This window comes from Sinohyriopsis cumingii, chromosome 19, assembly GCF_028554795.1.
Source record: "Sinohyriopsis cumingii isolate HCF-2022 chromosome 19, ASM2855479v2, whole genome shotgun sequence".
In the NCBI taxonomy this organism is placed as follows: domain Eukaryota; kingdom Metazoa; phylum Mollusca; class Bivalvia; order Unionida; family Unionidae; genus Sinohyriopsis; species Sinohyriopsis cumingii.
In genome coordinates this window covers 11,570,467-11,593,539 of record NC_142979.1, presented here as the reverse complement: position 1 = coordinate 11,593,539, position 23,073 = coordinate 11,570,467, and the positions used below count along the sequence as shown (strand labels likewise).

General features: G+C 35.9%; 1 protein-coding gene across 1 annotated transcript in view; it reads left to right on the top strand.

Moving 5' to 3' along the window:
* Positions 1-2,674: 2,674 nt before the first annotated feature.
* The window catches only part of LOC149775133 (eukaryotic translation initiation factor 4H-like), a 57,416-nt gene continuing 37,017 nt past the window's right edge, over positions 2,675-23,073 (top strand). Inside the window, exons 1-2 of the mRNA XM_089944180.1 lie at positions 2,675-2,784; positions 12,816-13,056. Coding sequence (XP_089800306.1) covers positions 2,717-2,784; positions 12,816-13,056 — 309 coding nt within the window. The 5' untranslated portion in view covers positions 2,675-2,716. The remainder of the gene's footprint in view (positions 2,785-12,815; positions 13,057-23,073) is intronic.

Genomic DNA, 23,073 nt, shown 5'->3' with positions numbered 1-23,073 from the left:
GCCCGTGAAACTAAATCTTCGCATGAAACTAAATAATTAGTTACAAATGAATCAGCTTGATGTACTGCTATAGTGATCACACTCTATAGTCGACTTTTCCTCTGTACTGTTATACAGCGGTAACTGAATCAAATCACTGACAAATAGATCACCATATAACGGTAAATGAACTAAATCATTGACAAATAAATCACCATATAACGGTAAATGAATCAAATAATTTACAAATAGGTCACCATATAACGGTAAATGAATCAAATCATTGACAAATAGGTCACCATATAACGGCAAATGAATCAAATCATTGACAAATAGATCGCCATATAACGGTAAATGAACTAAATAATTTACAAATAGGTCACCATATAACGGTAAATGAATCAAATCATTGACAAATAGGTCACCATATAACGGTAAATGAATCAAATCATTGACAAATAGATCACCATATAACGGTAAATGAACTAAATAATGTACAAATAGGTCACCATATAACGGTAAATGAATCAAATCATTGACAAATAGATCACCATATAACGGTAAATGAACTAAATAATTTACAAATAGGTCACCATATAACGGTAAATGAATCAAAACATTGACAAATAGGTCACCATATAACGGTAAATGAATCAAATCATTGACAAATAGATCACCATATAACGGTAAATGAACTAAATAATTGACAAATAGGTCACCATATAACAGTAAATGAATTAGATCTTTGACAAATAAGTCACCATATAACGGTAAATGAATTAGATCTTTGACAAATAAGTCACCATATAACGGTAAATGAATTAGATCTTTCAAAAATAAGTCTGCATAAAACAGTAAATGAATTAGATCATTGACAATTATGTCTCCATATAACAGTAAATGAATTAGATCTTTGACAAATATGTCACCATATAACGGTAAATGAATTAGATCTTTGACAAATAGGTCTGCATAAAACAGTAAATGAATTAGATCATTGACTATGTCTCCATATAACAGTAAATGAATTAAATCTTTGACAATTCTGTCTTCATATAACAGTAAATGAATTAGATCTTTGACAAATATGTCACCATATAACAGTAAATGAATTAGATCTTTGATAAATAGGTCTCCATACAACAGTAAATGAATCAGATATTTGACAAATACGTCTCCATACAACAGTAAATTAATTAGATCTTTGACAAATAGGTCACCATTTAAGTGTCAATGAATTAAATCATTGACAAATAGGTCACAATATAGCCCATGACTTTAAATGAATTAGATCTCCATATAACACGTCGCAGTGAATTAAAATTATTGCATCTATCATTGATAATTGGTTTAAGTTCCATCCCCGTGTTAAACATATGGCGCTCTATAATTATGAAATGACCCCTAAGTACCACGCCATATCATCCTATGGGTCCTCAATAATTATGATATAGCCACCATTACGCACACTTAATTATTAGTTTAATATCGTCGATCATTGTATATTTTTTACAGAGCTTAAAAGCAATTAGTCTCTCTTCTGGTTGAATAGTTTCAGTCTTATGGGCCAATAAAAAGCAGATATCCACGGTACAATGTCTTGATGCAATTATTAATATTTCATGTGGGAATCCCCAGAGACCAACTGATAATATTTTATGTGGGAATCCCCAGGATCAACGGCAAATATTTCATGTGGGAATCGCCATGGATCAATACTTTATTTTCTGCGCTTTCTCATCTATGTTAATAATATGGCTAGAATTTCTGGCACTAAACCATTACGTATGCTATTCTATTTTCCGACAGAAATATTATTTTAACTGAGGCAAGTAAAAACTGAATTGATCTTGTGTGGAACAGAAAGAAATGAAAAAAGCAAAATAGATATAAAAAAATGATTGTAATGATTCTGATATTTATATAAATAAAAATGTAATAAAACACGCTTCGTTGTGTTTGGCATTGATAATAATCAGCTGGTACATGCGGATCTGATGGGAATGTCTGTTGTTCAAAGTCCATTGCAGGACTTAAGTTTCTTTTAGGAAAAGGTACATGTTTGAATATTAATACAAAACACTTGTTGGCATATTCAGTTTTGCTTTTAAGGTCTAAAACTGATGGCGAAGTGTTTTTCATTTTTCTTGGCTCGCTGATTAGTGGTTTAATCCCTATACGCACGTAAAGGTCATTAATGCATCATTTGCACATTTAGAATTATCACAGCTGAAATTAGCCTTAATAATAGTTTAGATATAAGACACTACTGTTCTAATAAACTTTAAAAGTCTGATTCTTTCTTTTAGGTCAGTAACCTCAACCTACGTTTTAGTTTAGTTTATAAACTCTCATTAGGTGCTTCACTCAGAGGATTGAAAGAACGACTCCTCTCTTTTCTTTATTACTGAACTTTATAAATTTTGATTTCCATTTCTGCAATTAACAGTATTTCCATCTATCTATGATTAAGTAATACCAATAAAGCAGCGCAATAATACGTTCTCACAAAGTTGAAATCAGTATGTTTCCTTACGTCTGTAACAATCATAAAATGAAAGAACTTTTCAACTGAGACGCTTTCCTTTATTATGCGTATTAGGCCTTTGTTGGTATCGGGCTTGGTACCAGAAAAAGTAAAATCACAGCTTTTTAGACTGGTACATAACCTTTATTATTTATCAAACACATCTCTCGAAGATTAAGCTGAAATAGACCAGTCATACAAGCTCGTCTAATGATGGCGGACTATCCAGATGATAATAACGGAGGGTATTCGGAGAAGTATGGAGGGAATTTTGGCGGGTAAGGCACATACTCAGTATCCATGAAGCAATGCATATGTACAAGAATAATAAATCTCTTTGTTTAACGAAATGATTTGGTCCCGATTACACTTTGATCCATCATGTGTTGCCGTAGACTTAGAAACATGTGGTTGGAGCTATTCCGTTTGTAACAGTTTCGGTAATTCTTAGAATTGCTTGTAAAATATTTCAGATTATTAACATTAAAAGCCACTCATTAAGACTTTTTTAGTTGTTTAGGGAAAATATGCTTGCTGCAATTGCTTTCATTAAAAGCCAGCACGTGTCAAACTGTTGTCTTTTTGTTAAATCTTCTTTTACTATAGGTCTACAATTTTAAGACGTATACCCTGATATTTATGTTTTGGTCTAATTCTTGCATCCTAAGTAAAAGGATGCAAGAAGCGTGTTCCACAGTCGACTGACAGGTAAACGAGAGGCCGGATTTTCAGTAATATCTTACACTTGGCAGCCCATATCTACACTTGTTCGCAGATTAAAGTCTATTTGCTTTAGTCGAACTATACCTACTATAATGCCTTTTTCCTAATGGACTCAAATTATGACAAGCAAATCGATGGGTTTTGAAATTTTGCTCAAATGCATTTCAGTTGGCTGGAATGTGATGGAATCTGGAGAATGTCAAATTCTGTTAAAGTAATGAAACAAACTTGTGTATTCACTTTCGTCAATAGTAGTATAATTTTATTCGTTTGTTTACTTAAACCAATTTGGGCATTCCTTGGCTCCTCTCACATTTCAATCACATGAAACATATGTTAAAACTTGAAAATGCTTTCACTTAATGTCTAGCTGTCAACATTTTAGGAAACTTCTACTGGATACCTAATGATTAAATGGAAATTGTAATTAAATGTGTACGAGCCTGAAGTTCAGCCTGCATTTTGTTAAATTCACAGTATCCAATATATATCATTACCTAATGTAATCTGCTACAAAGAATTAATCCTCATTGTCTGAGGCTGAGTGGTCTAAAGCGCTCTCCTTTACGGGTCACTGCCATCTTACCTCTGTCTGCATGGGTTTGAGTCTAGGATTCGGCTAATGTGTGTATGTGAGAAAGCTTGCCAGTAGCTTCTTGTGGGTCGGTGGTTCCTCCCAGGGTTTTCCTGGGTTCTTCCTCCACCATTAATATTGGCCGCCATGCATAGCCTATTGTGTGCTGAAAAATGTTGTTAAACCCCACAACAACAACAACATTGTCTGAGGTCATAAAAAAATGTTCTGGTCAGTTGACCATCACCATTTTTCATTTCCAACCCTAGCAATTTTTCCCCCAGGGTAAAAAATAAAAAATAAAACAAATTCCTGAAATTTTTTGTGCATTTAGTTGAGCCAGTTTTGCAGAGTACTTGAAGTGCTTAGCATATATATATATATATATATATATATATATATATATATATATATATATATACTGATGTTTCAGAAACACTTAATCACGCATATTTGGATGGAAATTTTTTATCTGGGACACAAAATCACTGAGGCAGGAGTCCTCCATACACATGTAATAGGTTTGTGGCAAAATTGAAAGATCTGTTTCAGCCACCTGCTTTGTGGGAAAATGTGTTAGTCATTTAGCTCTGCTGATATTTACAATGACAGAATTCAGTGGCTGAAAGACCCATTGATGTACATGTTGCTATTATAAGAGTACATCAAAAGAAAATGATGCAATAGTTGGGCGACGAGTTCAAAGGCTTAGACTTGCGGCGGGGTGGGAAAATGTACTGATATTTACAGTGATTGACTTCAGAGGCAGAAAGACCCAGAGATGTACATATGGTTATTTATAAGAGGATATCAAATAAACAACTTTAGCTTTCATTATTGTGTTCATTTCTGTATGTAACGGAATAAGCAGTGCACATGACCTCAGAATCTAGACACGTTGAGACTTAGCCAAAATGCCGTTCACAAATTTGGATAAGTATTTTGGGGTTAAAGGGCAGACTTAAAAAGATTGTAATGAGATTCAGAAGAGTACTAAAGCTGCTGGAATTGATAGTTCAAATGGGACAGTATCAAAGTGTAAGAAAGTGTGTAATTCTTAGCTTAGTGTTTGGAGTAAGTCCTTACTTTGATTGAAAAAATTCAGTCTCATTCTGATGGACAAAAACAAGAGCTGTGTCTGTGTAATAAAGAATGTAGAACTCAATGGCAGCCAATAGTTTTTCTAGTGTTCATAGTTGTTTGGGAGGGCCAGGGGTCACACAACCAGGCAAAGTGGGTGACTAAGTTGCCTAAAATATGTAAACTTTGCCTTCTTCTATTAGAAAAGCGAAAACGACTTCGCCCTGAGATTTTTTTAAGAGGTACTTTGACCATACTTTCTGAGATGCCCTCATGCCTTAGCCTGGTTAGTTCTAGTGTTTTAGTGAAATGTATTCATCAAGACATAAGTAGCTAGGCCTAGTTTTGGTATCAGTTATGTTGACAAACTCTTGCCCATTCACAAGCATGTGTTTGGATAGCTGATTGACCATTAACCCTTTCACGAGTAAGTTAGCAACTATCACTGCCCGCATGCTATCCTTTGATGATAAAAACATACAAACTTGTGTTTCTTAACTTTAACAATAGTGTGTAAATAGCAGTTTGTGTTTTAAGATCAGAATCGGTGATCTGGGTATATATTAGCTGTCTCTTGTACACTATTTCATCATAAAATTAGTTTGAAACTATCATTAAACCAGTAGGCCTAACAGGAAATAATGGACAACATCACTGAGTCTGGGATGTACCAGTTTATTAGATTGTCTTTTTTCATAAATCATCAGGCAAATATATTCAGAAAAATATACATTTCATTGAAAGCAAAGCCTAGGTATTATTTTATCAAAGATTTAACTTTAAAATGCAATTATGTAGGTCAGAAATGTATGTGACAATGCTGATTTGTGGAATTCACAAGATGCATTGTAAGGTTGAAGTTGTTTTCTGACCTGACACATATTAGTGAAAATATGGACAAAAGCAGCCAAGCTGATACTGTTTAACTATTGCTTATTTCGAGTGATGTTGAAACAAAATGTATAAAAAAAAATTTTATGTGCATGCAGTGCATTTCTGGGGTGACAGCCACATTGTGCTACAAAGCTTGACCAGTTTGTACCCCTCAGTGTTGGTAAACTCTAGGAATTCTTTATACACCTCTGTATACTTGGAACTGTAAGTGCATTGATAGTAGGTGTCAACCAGAAGTTCTTCAACTGGGACAGCCAATTTCTTCAAACCATACTGTCTAGAGGTACTGGCCTAATGGCAGATACACCCAAAGTCGATTACATTTGTTTGCTGTTCATGAACTCTGGAGAGGATGGACTTTTTCTTTCCAACCATTACATTTGCATTGTCACTGCTAAACCCTACTACGTTCTTCAGTGGAATCTGTTTGTTTGTTAAAGACAGTTGAAAAGGTTTTTCAGTATTGCAAATGAACATAGCCAGGAATTTGGTTGTCACTCTGTGAATGTCACTGTCAAACATCCTTACAAGAATGGCTACACACTTTTCATCACCACTGTCATTAGACTTATCCCTCATCACTGAGAAAGGGTCTTCATTTCATAGTAAAGTTACTTGATTGTGATACATTGGACCCAGTGCATTGTTAACAATGTTTGTTACCTTAGTTCTTTTGCAGCGAAATTTCTGAGCAATTTGCGAGTCAGGAAACAACCTTACACAGCTCACTAAAATGATCAGCAGCCAAGAATGGTAAATTATGCTTCACCACAAAGTTAGCAAATAGAACCTCGCTTTAGTGACACTGTCCACTGATGTTGGTGCAGACATTTGTGTTACTTCAGGCACATTATATAACGATTTCAAATTTGCAATGTGCTGCATACTTTTCAAGTGCCATGTAAGATCATTTTTTCGCCCACTACAAATGTTCAGATGTGTGTTGCAGCCTGTGCAGTATGCAAAGTTTTCTCCCTTTTCACTCTGCTTCACACATTTAACTTCGCCTACCCAAGCACTGTTGAACTTGCAGACATATTTCTTTTTTTTCAAAGGCAAATTTGTCATTGAATACTTTTGACATGGCACCAGAAGTTTTGAAATAACCATGGATTATACGTCAATTTGTATGTATTTGGTGATTTGCCTCTGGTGGAGTGCATTACATACTGTACAACAGCAAAGCTTGATATTCCAGTTGTGATGCATCTCCTTCCACTGCCATATTGCTCCATGTGAACAAAAGTAGTACAGAATATAATTCTCAGTGACACAAATTACATCTGAGGTTTATTTCTCGAATTGACGGAAAAAGGCAGAGAATGTTCCGATTGTAAAAACTTAATTTACGGATTACAGTAGTCGTGAACAGTGTATTGAATGTTGTTTTAGCTGGAAATACATATGCTTGGCAGTTTTTTTTTATTTCCGGGAGATCTTGTCGGCAAATTGGTAGATCAAAAGATAGGTTCAAAAATCAAAAGACTCCCGGACAATCCAGGAGACTTGGCATATGCGATGATGCTTACTGTCCAGCTGACCAAGATCCTAACATGAGTCATCTTGAGGCTGGTCATTGTAATCTAACCACTGAAGATCCGTCAGTTCAAATTAGGGTCTGAGTAAGAGTCAGGATTGAGTCATCATCAGTGACAGTATCAGATTTAGACTTGTCCTTCAAAAATGAGTCTGTTGTAGGTCTGCAGAAAGATGACATCCAGTAGTTGATAGCTGGAACAGTAACTGGATCAAATACATTAACATCAGCAGAGTAATATATTGCTCATCTGAGTATTGCGAATGAGATTGATGTCTGTATCTCTGTGAATTATAGACAAAATTACCAAATTTATATATACAGTATCATCGGTATCATCTACTTTTCTTTAAAGTACTTTACATTTTTGCTTTATATACGCTTGTGAAATAATTTGTTTATTGAGTACTGTATTTTCCGGCTTATAAGTCGATACTTTTTGACTTGAAAGTTCGGTCTTCGTCTTATACTCCGAATCGACTTATATATGGATTGTATCATTGAAATTGCATCGACTTATATATGGATTACAGTATCCAGTATGCTATTGACATTGCTCTATAATCGGCATAATCGAAAACAGGTCACATAGAAGTACAAATTCATGTTAAATTACTATGTCAATAAATTGTCATAAACTAATATGAATGCGTTTATATTTGTAAGTTTTGTCATTATTTATTTTGCATTCTGCGTGTTTTTTCTTATTTCTCAAACATAAAATAAAAGAAAACAATTTACCTTACCGGTAAAAACTTCACCAGGCCGCATAGCACACTTACGGTCTATGCTCTATAGTGTACTGTACTAATTCAAAGCATATTGTTTGTTCCTAAAAAAGAAGATATGAAATAACTGGTCCATTAATATTTGATTTTCCAGTATAATGTTGGACACACGTGAGCAATTACCGGCATAGCTTTTTGATTGATCCAATTGATCCTACAAAAGGATGTAATCCATATTAACTCGAGCGTTCTATGATTATTTATAAAATAATGTAGATCATGCATTCTACTGAATCCCCCAAATCATATGTTTCTAACTGTATTTGACAAAGTTTCTCAAATAAATTAGGTTTAAACTACACTAAAATCAGATATAAAGATGGACTACCAGTACTCATAGATCATCAGTGATCCATGATTTTTAGTTTTGCAATTCGGTTTAAAGCAAATTGTAATGTCAACACTTCACCTATATTCATTCTTAACCAGCTGACGATTCGGTGTCTCTCTTTGATTATACCGGTTGTTGATAAATTGGTCTTTGGTTTCCAACAACAATCAAAGCCAGTTGCCGCAATTGTTTAGACCTTGATATTGGCTTTAGCTACCGATACTAGTTACCATATTGCCGGTATCCCATTGTTCTTTATTCATTAATCCGCATCAATTACGCTACCCGTTTTTAATATCAATGGGATTAAGTACAACAGGAAAGGATGCCCACTCCCTTCTCTAGATGTAAATAATGAATTTAGCCATGGGCATTGTTTTCATTGCTATAGTACGGGCACATTTTAATGAGTTTGGTATATTTTGATCAATCTTTTCATAGCATGCACAGCCACGTGGCTCTTGTTGCAATGGATATCATAATTAAAACAAATATGGTTTAAACTAAACTAAAATCAGATATATTGTGAGCGCGTGCGTGGTTGTGTGTGTGCGCAAGAGAGAGAGAGTGAGAGATGAAAAAAATTATCTGTGTATAAGATCGTTCTTTTATTCAGGGCGGTTTTTATTTGTAGCTTTTGCAAAGAGAAAAAAGACGGTATTTTGAGTTACCTGACGATTGTGATAATCCTCATGTATTACAAGCCTACTATATTCCATTATCAATAAACACCTCTAAATCAACAATTCATTCTTGTTTTAATTACGATGTACATTGTCACAACAACCACATGGCTATGCAGTGTTATTTACACGGTAATTAAACATGCTTAGCGCTTTGGCTATAATTGAAACCAGATTGAGGGCAAGAATCGACAGAATAGGTCAAATCAGCGAGGTTGCCAGTAGGAAAATGAGGCTTTTTTTAGGGAAATGAAAATCTGTCAACATTTTATTGAAGTCATTGTCCATACAAAATTTGTTATAAGGACAAGAGATCATACCCATTACTTTGTATTCGAACTCGCCGATAAAGATAATAGTGGGGTATAGTATTGAATAGATTAGTAATAAAATGTTAATTATATCCAAGTCCAAACAGAACAAACACTTAAAAAATAGTATATGTATATATATATATATATACACGAATCAATTTAACGGAGTCCGTGACTTTCAAACTTACGATAGAAAATGACAACTACAGGTAATAAAATGAACTACAACATAGATGTGCTTTCAGTTATAATAAGACAAGCATGGACTGTTTATTCAGCTGTGTCAATTGATAACAAAATATAGCAGTTCAGAAGTAAAATCACAAGCATATTAGCATCGGTAATGCAATTTCACGATTGCCGGTAATATGGAATATCATACAACGATACCATCAATATTCATGCAACCGGAAGTTACTACCGGTAGTATAAAATACAAAGCCAAGTTATTGTCTTATACTCCGAATCGGCTTATATATGGACGAAGGATGGAAAATTTACAAAATTGGTCAATTAGACTTATACTCCGCATTGACTTGTAGGCCGGAAAATACGGTAGACAATGTAACAAGATAACCGGGTGGGATATCTCGGATTAACAACAGAACACGTTTTGACGACACAGATATATGGTTTAATATGGCGATTTATATGAGTAGTGGATTATGAAGATGTGTGCATATTTATAATCCAAATATTGGATCTATTTAACATAAAAACGCACAGTTTCAAAGATGGAAAAAATATACAGATAAATTTAGGTCAGTAACCCTAAAACACAGGATAAATGATTTCACAAATGATTCAATAATGGAATGATGAATATAGTTCACTCAAATAGTAAACGATGTAAGTCTTTACACATAGTAAAAAATGTATTCGCTCAGGTAGCGAAATTATGTCACTAAACAAGAACGGATATACAATCTATCCTTCCAGTCCTGAATAATACCCTGGGTCTTACTAACCCAAAATTAGCATACAGCTAAAAATACATGTGTGGAGATGCACTCCGTCACCCGTGCACCTTATCCGCTCCACAGCTCCTCCGAATCAATTTCACAACCAATATAGACTCCGGACCCTCGGAATACTATGATCACTTGAAACATTAGACCCTCCGGACGCTTGAAATATTAGACCCTCCGGACCCCCTGTCCTTTGACGGCTCTACAGCTGGGTCACCTTAGTCACTCTTGACATTCCCGACGCTAGACATTAGACGCTTCGGCACCTTAAACGCTCCGGACACACGGACGTTTCTACCCTCTGACAACACCGGACACCCCGGATATTCCTACCATCAAAAACTCACTCACTCAGCTGAAAATATACCCGATACAGTGTACTAAACTTGATACAGACATAACGTAAGGACGTTATACATGGTAAGTTAAAAAGATTATATTATTATGGCAATTACAAAACAGAGGTTCAATAGTAAACCTAACCCTGCTTGATAAGACAATAGTAAACAATTCTTTTAAAAAATGTAGCTTTACATTACCAATATAAATCCTGCACTACGTCGCAACAAGAATAAAAAATGCACGCATTATGGTATGTAAAGAAAACTATAACAAACATGCAAAGGTAAATATGGTACTACACTAGTTATCACTTAAAACCCCAAACATTACCTACCCCTACAGCTAGAGTTGTGCGAATCCTTTTAGCAGGCCGCTTGCTGACAAAACCATTAGTATTGTAAAGGTCCTTTACATGTAGTAACGTATTTATACCTTTAGAATTTTCGTTATTCTTTATCAAAGGCACCTTGCACGTGTGGCACAGGACGAATCGTACTCACGATTTCGAGATACATAGACCATATTATAATCACCCTCGGGTATCGTTGTACAGAGAAAAAGAAACGAAACCCGAGTACATGTATTTAATTAACAACATTTACACCATTCCGTGACAGACAAAGTGTGTGTACATGTGGCACATGAACTTCTCATTTCTGTATCAAAGTGAATTCTACTATGACTCCGGTGCCAACATGGCTAATTAAACGTACCCTTTTTTTATGATATATCAAAAAAGCTGTGTTGCTCAGTATGTTTAATAAAAAATGGTGCTGAAAGCAATTGTGTGTGAAATGAATTCCATAACTTGGCTCACATGAAGTTTGCTGAGCTAGAGTCTCAGATATCATTCGTGATGCTGAGCTGTAGGAATTATAACAGAATCATCGTCTTAAGCATGCATCCTTTTTCCGTATTTCAGGCAAATTATGTAACTCAACTATCATTTTTGCTTGATAGTATTGTATTTCTTTTGAAGAGTTCTTTTTTGTTTGGTTTTTCAACCTCTGGTGGCTTCAGGGTATCCAAACGCCTTATGCCTCTTACAGTATTAGTAATAATTATGCATATACTTCTTTGGGGGTTGGCATGTATGAACCTACAGTAAAACAGTTCAGATTTGTACACATTTAAAAAAATTTCACTTTGATCAGGTACCTGGGTAGCTGATAATTAGTATTGACCAGTACCAGGTAGAAGTTCTCAGATTTTGACAGCCCTACTTAAAGATTCTTTACTTTTCTGCACATTATCCCAAGTTGTACCGAAAGTTGACTCAATGAGTCATGTAGCACACCTAATTTTCTTCAGAGGTTTAGCTTGTCTCTTCCATGTAGAGGTGTTAGCAGTTGTAAAATCAGCATTAGAAGCACTCGTCTTAAACAGTTAATAAGCATAAGCGGTTATGACAGCTGTTAACTGATAGCATTATATGAAGGTGCTGCTACCACAATGACGACACCACAGTCCTGTTTTATACTACATGCATATATGTATATGTGAATAACACGTATTTATCGAGGGTATATTTTTCTGCTTTAGTGTTAATATTAATTGTGTAAACATGAGACTTGGGATAAGTTGAATATGCATGAATCAGGAGTTTACTGTACTTTTTTCCCCATAGATTACTACATAATAATCCGTAGATTACTATGTAATAATCCATATATTACTAAGTAATAACGCATGGATTACTATGTAATAACCCATAAAGTATTATGTAATAATCCTTAGGTTACTATGTAATAATCCATATATTACTATGTAATAACACATGGATAACTATGTAATAACCCATAAAGTACTATGTAATAATCCTTAGGTTACTATGTAAAAGCCAATAGATTCCTTTGTAATAACCGATAATTTGAGGGAGATTCTCAGCTAGGAGTATTACATTTTTGTTTTGTTAGTTGGATCCATGTCTATGTAGAAAAAAAGTAAAATATTCCATTATTTCTTGTCTCAGTTGCTTAAGCAGTTCAAAAGTTATGTATTGCATTCAGCAGAAAAGTTGTTAATAGTTATTGTTGTTTTATCATTAATAATTATTATTGTTTTATGCCCATTAGAGAGGACAGGCATGATAGAGGCTCAAGTGATCAAGATTACAATGACAGAGGCTATGACAGAGGTTATGGAGGGAGAGGAGGAAGAGGAGGCAGATATGGTAGTGGTGGTGGAGGAGGAGGCAGAGGTGGACGTGGAGGGCAGAAATCCCTTCCCACAGAACCACCCTACACAGCCTTCATTGGAAATCTTCCGCAGGGAATTGTCCAGAGTGATTTGGAACTCATTTTTAAAGATCTCAGGGTGAGTGCTGCAGTACTTTAGCTGTAAGAGACTATGCAGTGGGGCACCATTTGTAATAAAAGAGCATTATCAGGGCATGGTGGCACCATGTATATTAAACTCAAATGTAAAGAACTTTCAAAGGGTGGCACATTTTGTCTTTTTTGGACAAATGGACAAATTGTGAAGGGATCCAGTACACAAGTGAAGATAAAATGTTCATTAACATTGTCTTTTATATGAAGGTTTTAAATCATATTCATGCAGTGATTGTTCTGTACTGCCGTAAGTATAGACATATATTTATTAAATATATATTGCCCTTTAAAAATGACGCAGGTCTACAGTATTTTAGAAGTCTGCTTCAGAGATAAAATGTGCTACCGTATTGACGGTTTGTTTTCAGACACTGTTTTTTTTCCTGTGCATATATAACATTTAACTCATTCAGCCCCAGACCGTTATCAGTATCACTGCTGCTATGCCCCAGCAGCACTAAGCTGTGTCTAGCTGCTTGTGCCCCAGAGAGATTTTACCTGTTTGGAAAATTGTGTAAACATCATGCACATGCATTCACTCTTACCTTAATTTCTTTTCTTCTATCCAATCCAAATCCACGAAATTTTCACCAATTATTCCAAATGAATTTGTCTACACAGTGATGTATTTTTTGTAAATATCATGCACATGTATTCACTCATACCTTAATTTCTCTTCTTGTATCGAATAAAAATCCAAACAATTTTCACAAATTATTCCCAATGAATTTGTCTACACAGTGATTATTTCTTTCCTATTTGTCCAGGTCTTTCACAACTTATTTATATACTATTTACAAAATTATGTGCCACATTTTTTGAAATATCACGTCACCAGCCCTTAATTTCATTGAAATAAACCAGGAAAATTTAAACTGTGATAAGGTTTGAAACATTTTGCACATAAATTTATTTGGCACTGTTCACATCCAGTTGTTGGTTCAGATCGAATTTTGTTAAGGGTACACATTTTGCAGGTTTTTTTTCTTTGGCATGACCACTGGCCAGTGTTGACCTTGCTGAATTGGGGATTGAACTAATACTTCCCTTTTCCTTTTACCTACAAAGTCTCCAAGTAGCTGATGTGCCAGATTCATTCTAAAATCCAACTGGGTTCTAGCTCTTTCCTTGTTGTTTTTGGTGACGATATTATGGTTTCCTGATTCTTTCATCAGCAAATACGAATTTACTATTGAAGTGTCAAAAAGGAAGAAAAACAGATACTTCCACCATTTCATGGACTTTCTACCAGTGTTGTAAGTTGCTCGCATTTGATCCACATGATCTACCCCATTCATGTACATGTTGTACAGTTTGACTGGGAGTGGACATGGAATATCCTTGATGGAACCATCTTTCTGCTTCCGACTAACAGATGTGGCCTCGCCGTCACAGTTGGTACACAGTATAGTGATATTCTTCTTGTCACGCCAAACTGTAACTGTCATGTCTCCTTTCTGTTTGATTATGCTTTGGCCCTGCTCCTTCAGCTTTATTTTGTGTAATCCAGATGGAAGACCCTTTCGATTTGATCGAACTGTTCCGCAGCCATACGTACCTTTTTGTCGAAGCTCAAGAAATAGGTCTGGAGATGTAAAAAAACTGTCAATGTAGACATGGTGTCCAAGATGAAACAAAGGCTCCATCAAATCAAGAACAACCCTTTGTCCAAGATTCAATTCTGGATTGTTGTCATTCCTTCCAGTGTAAACCTGAAAGTCCCCAACATAACCATTATGAGGATCCGCTCGAACCCATACTTTGATGCCTCTCTTGGTCGGTTTTAAAGGAACATACTGCTTAAATCCCAGTCGTCCTGAAAATCCAATCATTGCTTCATCAATGGATACCTCACGATGTGGGTTGTATTCTCTAGCACATGTTTTGCGAATACGCTCCAATATTGGTTGAACATGGGCCAGTTTGTCGTAACCAGGTGCTCTTCATGGTGGGTTGTTGCTGGTGTCAGTCACATGAAAATATTTTTGCAGATTTTCAGGTCTAAAGCGCTCACCGTTCCGGATCACTGCCATCTCACCTCTGTCTGCGTGGGTTCGAGTCCAAGGCTCGGCTAGCGTGGGTACGTGGGAAAGCCTGCCAGTAGCTTCTCGTGGGTCGGTGGTTCTTCCCTGAGATTTCCAGGGTTCTTCCTCCACCAGTTATACTGGCCGCCATGTATAGCCTATCTTGTGCTGAAAAATGGTGTTAAACCCTACAACAACAACAGCAAAAAGCAGATTTTCAAATCTTGTACGACTAAATTTCAGTTCAATGCAGGAAGGATGGAAAAGTTTATCCTTAAACCAATACATATCTTGGGCTGGTGCTGGAAGAACTCCCATAACAACATGAGCCCCAATCAAAGCTTTTATCTTGCCTGGTGTTGTTGGATACCACGTTTTGTTTGGTGACACTAATATGCATTTTTGGGCATATGCGTTAGTTTCATTTGCAATGTCAGAGTACAGTTCCTCTGGAAATAACAAATGAAAAAAATCAATTTCTCTTTTTTCCTTGTCCATTTTTGTTGTAGGTCCGGGATTTGGCCCAATAAAATCAACAATTTGGACAGGTCGAAGATGATCGTTCCAATTTGCTAGATCAGCAAGAAATATATCATCATCGCTATCAGCATCCTCCTCTTCTGACGATTCAATCTCAGAAATTTCTATATCTGATTCTAAATCTACATTTCGCAAAATATCCAACTGCCGAGCATAACGTTCCTCTGCTTGCTCAATATTTTCGAGATCAAACCCGAGAAACTCCTCATTTTCGCTCTCATCATCATCAAAAATTACTCTTACGTCTGCCATCATTTTCGACTTTTCATGAACAGACCGCGTTAAACTGCTCTCAAGCGGTAACCCTTGGCTTCTGAACAATTCAAATTTCCACAGATGAAAGTAAAATCATTTCTGATTGGTTTAATAGTTGTTTACTTCTTGGATAAACAACATTTGTAACCAATTGGAGACGTTGAATCTAACACACATTCATCACGCCTGGAGACGGGATCGGCCATTGAATGCAGTAAAAAAAATCACGAGTACAGGCGGGATCTGCAATTGAATGCAGAAACTGGATCATGACTACAGACAGCATCGGGGCTTAAAGGGTTAAATGCCTTGTAATTTTCGGATGTTGCTCTGCTAAATTTTTGTTACAACTTATGTTTTCGGACACAATCTAAGAAGATCTACATCGTTTAAAAGTAAAATTCACAGAGTGTTTGTAATTAATTTAACTGATTCAAAGTTCACTCCATTTGGTCGCCAAAACAAACCCCTTATCCCTGAGGCATTATGTACCATGGTTTATTGTTATACAGGTAATAAACCTCTTTGTAGATGATAAATATTGATTGACTTTGGGTGCCTCATGTTCAGTACATATTGTGCTAATTTAACGCCATCCAGATGGCTGCCTTTTATTTCTAAACACACATATCAAAGAAATCACACAAATTATATTATTAACAATTATCACCTAGACACCTTGAAATCCCCGACATGCATCAAAACAATCTTTGTGCAGTCCATTGTTTCGAGTCGATAATCTCTGCTCATTTTGAAGCTGCCCTCTGCTAGGTGAAACAAAAGGAAAAAGAGAGAGAGAACCACAACAAACAAATCACCTTTATTTAAAAGAATACCATATTAATCACACTGACTTGTATATTGCAACTTGTTATTTTTACCCTTCCTTGGCGTGCATACAGCACTCACCCCAAATGGAGCATCTCACCCTTGGTGGTCTAAGATTAGCCATCATACATCATACATGGATTGGTATTTCTACTCGTGATGCTAAAATGTTTCTGTTATAAATATCTTCAGAATTATAATTCCAAAATTTTTTTTTTTTATAGTTTTTATTAATATCTTAATTACACAGAAATAAAGCTTGCATGCATTTGTAAGGTAGATTTTATTGGTCACTGATTAGCATAGGGTTAAACTGTGGGTTGCAAGATTGCTAATATGGCGGTTCTTTTTTGAAAATACAAACACACTTGTGGCTTTAATACATGTATGGCTGCATTTTCTGGTGGATGGACATATATCAAAAATTTAAGTTTTTAGATTTTACGTCTGTGTATACACCTCTCCCTCCATAACTCGTGCACAACGGGGTCCACAAACAGACCGCACTATAAACGAGTCGCGAGTTACTGAGGAACTGGGCTGTTTATTGACTGAATCCTCATTTAATAATGTGCTTTTTCTAATGAAGTTGTTTGTTATTCTGTTTAAATAATATTTATTTTTAAGATGTCCAACATATGAAAGATTGTTCCAACTGGTTTCAACAACCTTCACGTATGCGCTAAAAAATCTGAGCATTACGTCACTGCTTTTTGTTTTCTTGATGAGTCTGGTTCCTTTAGTGGTGTTTAATATTATTCTGCCAAATCTGGAGTCCCAAGAGCAGGGAACTAGACTAACTGTTGATACGCCAGCAAACAAGATGTTTTTTTCTCCAAAAACACATGACATTTTTTCGTGTGACAATGTCTGCATCGAAAATCAATTTTTGTATTCTTCAGTTAACACAATATTGATGTCATGATTTCAGTGGAAGTAATAATGAAACTTCTTATCATCCTTGAGGATATATCTAAGTGTCAGTTCAAGAATTCTCTGAAACTCGCTTGCCGACAATGGAAATTAAGCTCTTTATTTTAAGAAGTATTCATTTCGCTTGGCTCCTTGTTATCTTTGATCACAGTTATAAAAGAGTGTTAATTTAAGGTAGTGTTCTATTGATCAAATGAAGTGAGTTCACCCAGCATACGACCGGGGCCGGTAGATTTTAAGTTTGTTGGATTTTCATTACTTACAACTTTCCTTTTATTCCACCTCCTTTATTTGATTCAAAAGACATAATTAACATGATAATACAAAGGAGGTCAGCTTTTAATTCAGTGTAACACTACAACAAATACTTCTGGAAGTCAGTTATCAAAACACGGTCTGCACTTAATTAGGTTCTCAGAGAACCGCTCGTGGACATACAACGCTGCCAACCCTCACGATTTTGGCATTAATTTCACGACTTTTTCAGTGAATCACGAATTCACAATGCAAGCAAAAAATTCACGAATCAATTATTTAAAATCTTTAATAAAATAACTGCTTTCCCATTAAGTGCTAGTCATGATATTGACAGTTGCTGAAACGGTCCGGTAATGCAGGTCGCAAAATTAGTATAACTACATCCGATTGGTACAGATGGCCTGGTAGCAAGCATTTTAGCCTATTTTAATCTGTATGTAAAAGAGTAGTTTTACAAATGCTTTTGAGAGAAACTGGGACCTAACTGGAATTTTGCTCCGCACATGCATCACCAACACTGATTTGAATTACCGTTCGGCATCGCATGTAAGATCTTGAAAATGGCTTCACCACCAAGGAAAAAGAAATGTATTGCTCAAAAATGAACTTTATTTGGAATATACCAAAAATTGACCATGCATTCAGCCATTAAACATTGATATACATCATGCTTTTTGCACACAGTGTGCCACAAATTTTAGTATTGGGCATGGTGGCAGAGACAATGTGAGGAAGCACATCGGTTGCAAAAAACTTGTAGCGATTGGGAAAATTAAGAATTCGCAGATTTCGGCTCTGGAATATTTTAAGTCATCGGTGGAAGACCTGCAAGCTACCAACGCTGAAGCATTATTTGTGAGTTTTCTTGTTAAGCACAATATACCTTTATCAGCTGGAGACCATGCTAAACATTTGTTCCGACAAATGTTCCTGGACTCGAAAATTGCTTCCAAATTTTCCAGTGGAAGAACCAGAAGTGCTGCAGCTACTGTGCATTCATCACAGCAACAGTGACAGCGAAAGAGTATTTTCTCTAATGAGGCAAAACAAGACAGACGTTAGGGCCTCCTTAGTTGCGGAAAATTTGTCAGCAATTTTAATCACCAAGATCAACCAGCAGGCAAGAAGTCTGAACTGTTCAGAAAACAAATTTACAATCAAACAGTTGAAGAAGTTCAAGTCTGCCACAGTATCATGTCTTGATAAATAACCACAAGAACAAGTGAAGTTCATGAATACCATAATAGATAGAAATGCAGATATATTTCTGCATATATGTAGTGTTAGTTTTATATTGCGATCTTGATATAGTGTAGTGTTGACAGTCAGAGTGGATGGAGTTATTGTCATAGTATTTTTCACTAATTCATGTCCAAATTCACGACTTTTTATCCCTATTTTCACTAATTGTGAGCCTGGAAGGTTGGCAGCTATGCTTGTCTTCAATGAATTATTGAACAGTCTCCACTCATCTTGATCATGAAAATGTGTTGAGGGCTGACATGACACCATCGATGTTGTTGCAGGCTACAAGGTCATTCAGTTCACCTTGTGTTATGAAGAGTGGTTCAGAGGAGGAGGAGGAATGGAAAAAATATAGGTCATGTGACATTGATGGTTCAGGGCTTGAAGTTTAATCTTCGTCCTCGTCTGACTCAAGTTGAGAATGATTCTGGTCAATCAGGAACTGGTAGTCCTTATCCGTGGGGAATTGGGCGTATAGCTGATGGAATGTTTGGATAATGCACAGTCCACTTTTTCTTCTTTGACACACCTTTCCCAGCTGGAGGCACCATGCAGAAGTAACAATTACTGATATGATTTGTTGGCTTTCTCCAAATCATTGGCACTGCAAAAGGCATAGATTTCCTTTTTCTGTTCATCCACTGCTGAAGATTTGTTGCATATGTGTGGGGCCCAACTCTTGTCCTGGTCTCCAATTTTGCAGCCAAAATAAAAGTGATAGTCTTTCTTAACCATAGTGGTTATACTCTGCTTTTGTGGTGCAAAAGTTACTTCACCACGAACATAACAGAAGTTATCTGCATTGTTCATACAAGTATGAGGCATCTCTGCTCACTTTGACTGAACAGAAATGTGTCTCTTTGAAAATCAAAAACTGACAAATAAGAGAGCATGACACTCTGTGATTTCCAGAGCTGATATATGGCAATTTGTTCAGCAGTGATGTAAGGTTTGTTATGATTGCATCATCCAATTCTCCTAGGAATACCAGCTTCAGATTACATCGTTCATTGTTTTGCCTAAAATGCAAGTACTGTCCAAACCCAGTCATAGATTTATTCATAGATCCAGACAAATTATATTTTAGTAATTTCTGGTTTAAATTGAGATCCCTTCCCTTTATCTTCTGCCATTTCCAAGTCAAGGGTTGTATATACTGATCCAGTATCATATATTTCAAACTAGTGCCATTCAACAATTTTAAGCATCATTTTCATTCTCAGTGACCCTGAATTAGTAAAGTTTGACTACATTTATTTTGGAAGCATGTTGGCTGTAGACCAGTGTAATCAGTTAGTATTGATAGGTAAATTCTAATTAAACGGTAAGGTGTATGTGGAACAGTGGAGCTGAAAGGAAGCTGTAGTGGTGCCATTATAGTTTATGGACCTGGTGAGAACAATGGAAATTGTTCGTTCAGTATATTTCAATTTCTCTTCTTTAAACCCTTTAGTCTTATTCCTAGGGATGTTCAAACTGGGCTGTTTCCTGATTTCTGATAAAAACTTACAATTAAAGTATTGTTTGATAGTTTCAGAACATTCTTAAGGAAATTGGTCAGGATCGTAGATTGCAAAAGAATTAACAAAAAAAGACCACGCAAAGATTCACATGTTCATTCTGCTCCAATGTTGTGGGGTTGTGATTCTAGTTTGCTATATTTGAAAATGTCTTAGTTGGCTGTTGGAGTTTCTTTTATCACCCTATCACTTCACCATGTAAATACTAGAATCTGTTTACTAATTCTCTAGATCTTTAATACAATGGTTACATTTGTAGCTATGACTTTTAGAAAAGAATTGAAGCTCAAAAACTAGCTATTTGATCATCATAGAGTATGCAAGATTTGACTTATCCAGATATTTGTAGTATTTTTAGAAATTTCTTTCTTTTAAAAGGTTTTTTAATAGTTTGTCACCACCTTAAATGGTCTTTTAGCGATACCACAATGATTAAATAAAAATTCTGCTATAAATAGGTAGATAATGAAACATTTCATAATCAGAATCAGTTTGGTTGTCCTTCAATATGACCTTGCACTTTCATTGTGCTATATGACCCAGCTAGTATGAAGAAAGGTCAAATTTATATTCATTGATAATTAATTGTATGAAACCTCGGCTCGTTAAGGCTGATGTTGTGCAGGTAGCAGACAACAGATTTTTAGCTCACCTGGTCATAATGAGCATATGCTATTTTATGGTCCAACTGCTCCAGTGGCCTAGTGGTTAGAGCATCTGCCTTGGATGCGGGAGGTCGTGGGTTTGAGCTTCGGCTGAGTCATACCAAAGACTTATAAAAATGGTACTAGCAGCTGCATCTCTTGGCACTCAGCATTTAGAGGTTAGTGTTAGGACTGGTTGGCCTCGGGTAAGGATAATGTGTCAGGGTGGGACGTTATTATATGTGTCTGCTGCATGATGCCCCAGTGCTAGACATCACTATAAACTGCCACACTGCAGATATCATAGCGATATGACTGAATTTTTTTAACGCTGTGTTAAAGATCCCAAACACACACACAAACACATTTTATAGTCCAGTTTTGATCGGACATGGAATAAAGGTTTATATCATCAGTATCTTCATTGAGCTTGAATATGAGTGAGATCTATGCATTTTAATGAGGTGATGTTACATTTAAATGGTGAAGTTTTTGCTACCACTCTGAGCCATATTTCGAATCAGATTTTGATTAATATTGTAATATATGCTTATGTCATCAAGATCTTGGACGAATTTAATAATGGGTTACAGTAGATGATGTGATGTTACATCTAATTGGCTGACCTTATGAGCACTTGATAAGTTACATCTGATAGGCTGACCTTATGAGCACTTGAGAAGTTACATCTGATAGGCTGACCTTATGAGCACTTGAGAAGTTACATCTGATAGGTTGACCTTATGAGCACTTGAGAAATTACATCTGATTGGCTGACCTTATGAGCACTTGATAAGTTGATCATGTTCAGTATGCAAGCCTGTGTTATTGAATTCTCAAATGGGAACATCCATGCATGTTAATGTGGTGATCTTACATCTGATTGACTGAGCTTGTAACCCCATTAATAGCACATTTCTGATCAGATCTTGTGTGTAAGTTTATGTCCTGAAGATCTAAGATGGGCCCGATTATGAGTGACATATATTTATGCAAGGGAGGTGATCTTGAATCTGGTTGTCATGGCAATTTTGCATGTTTTGGAAGGGAGGTGATCTTGAATCTGGTTGTCATGGCAATTTTGCATGGTTTGGAACTTTGTGCTTTTCGCTGATCATTAAGTAGGCAATAAGAATTACATACAATCTTTATATCATGCATTTTCCTTAAATTAATCTTATTTTGTGAGAAAAAATAGGGGACTTCCTAAAATTTCATGTTAATTTTCACCCCTATATTTACCTCTCACAAAAAGTTCAGTGTTGTCCGAAATACCATAAGCATGATCATGGAGAGTCTCAGTTTGAGAAATTATTTTAGAAATTTTGTGAAACTGTGGCCAGATTTGGTATAAGCATATTTCTTTAAAATCATGCATGAGTACATTTATGAGCATCATCCAAGCATACTAATGAGTTGATCGTGTTGAGCTTGTGAACACTCTAGTGTACATATTTGTGGCGACTAACGTACATATTTGTGAACAGTCTAGCATACATATTTGTGAACACTCTAGCATACATATTTATGAACACTCTAGCATACTTATTTGTGAACACTAGCGTACATATTTGTGAACACTAGCGTACATAATTGTAAACATTATTGCATACATATTTGTGACCACTCTAGCATACCTATTTATAATAATTGAACAGATATAATATGTGAGTTTATATCAAGATGTCAGTTGATTTGATTATGAGCAACATTTTTGCATAATAATGAGGTGATCTTGTGAACGCAACAGCTC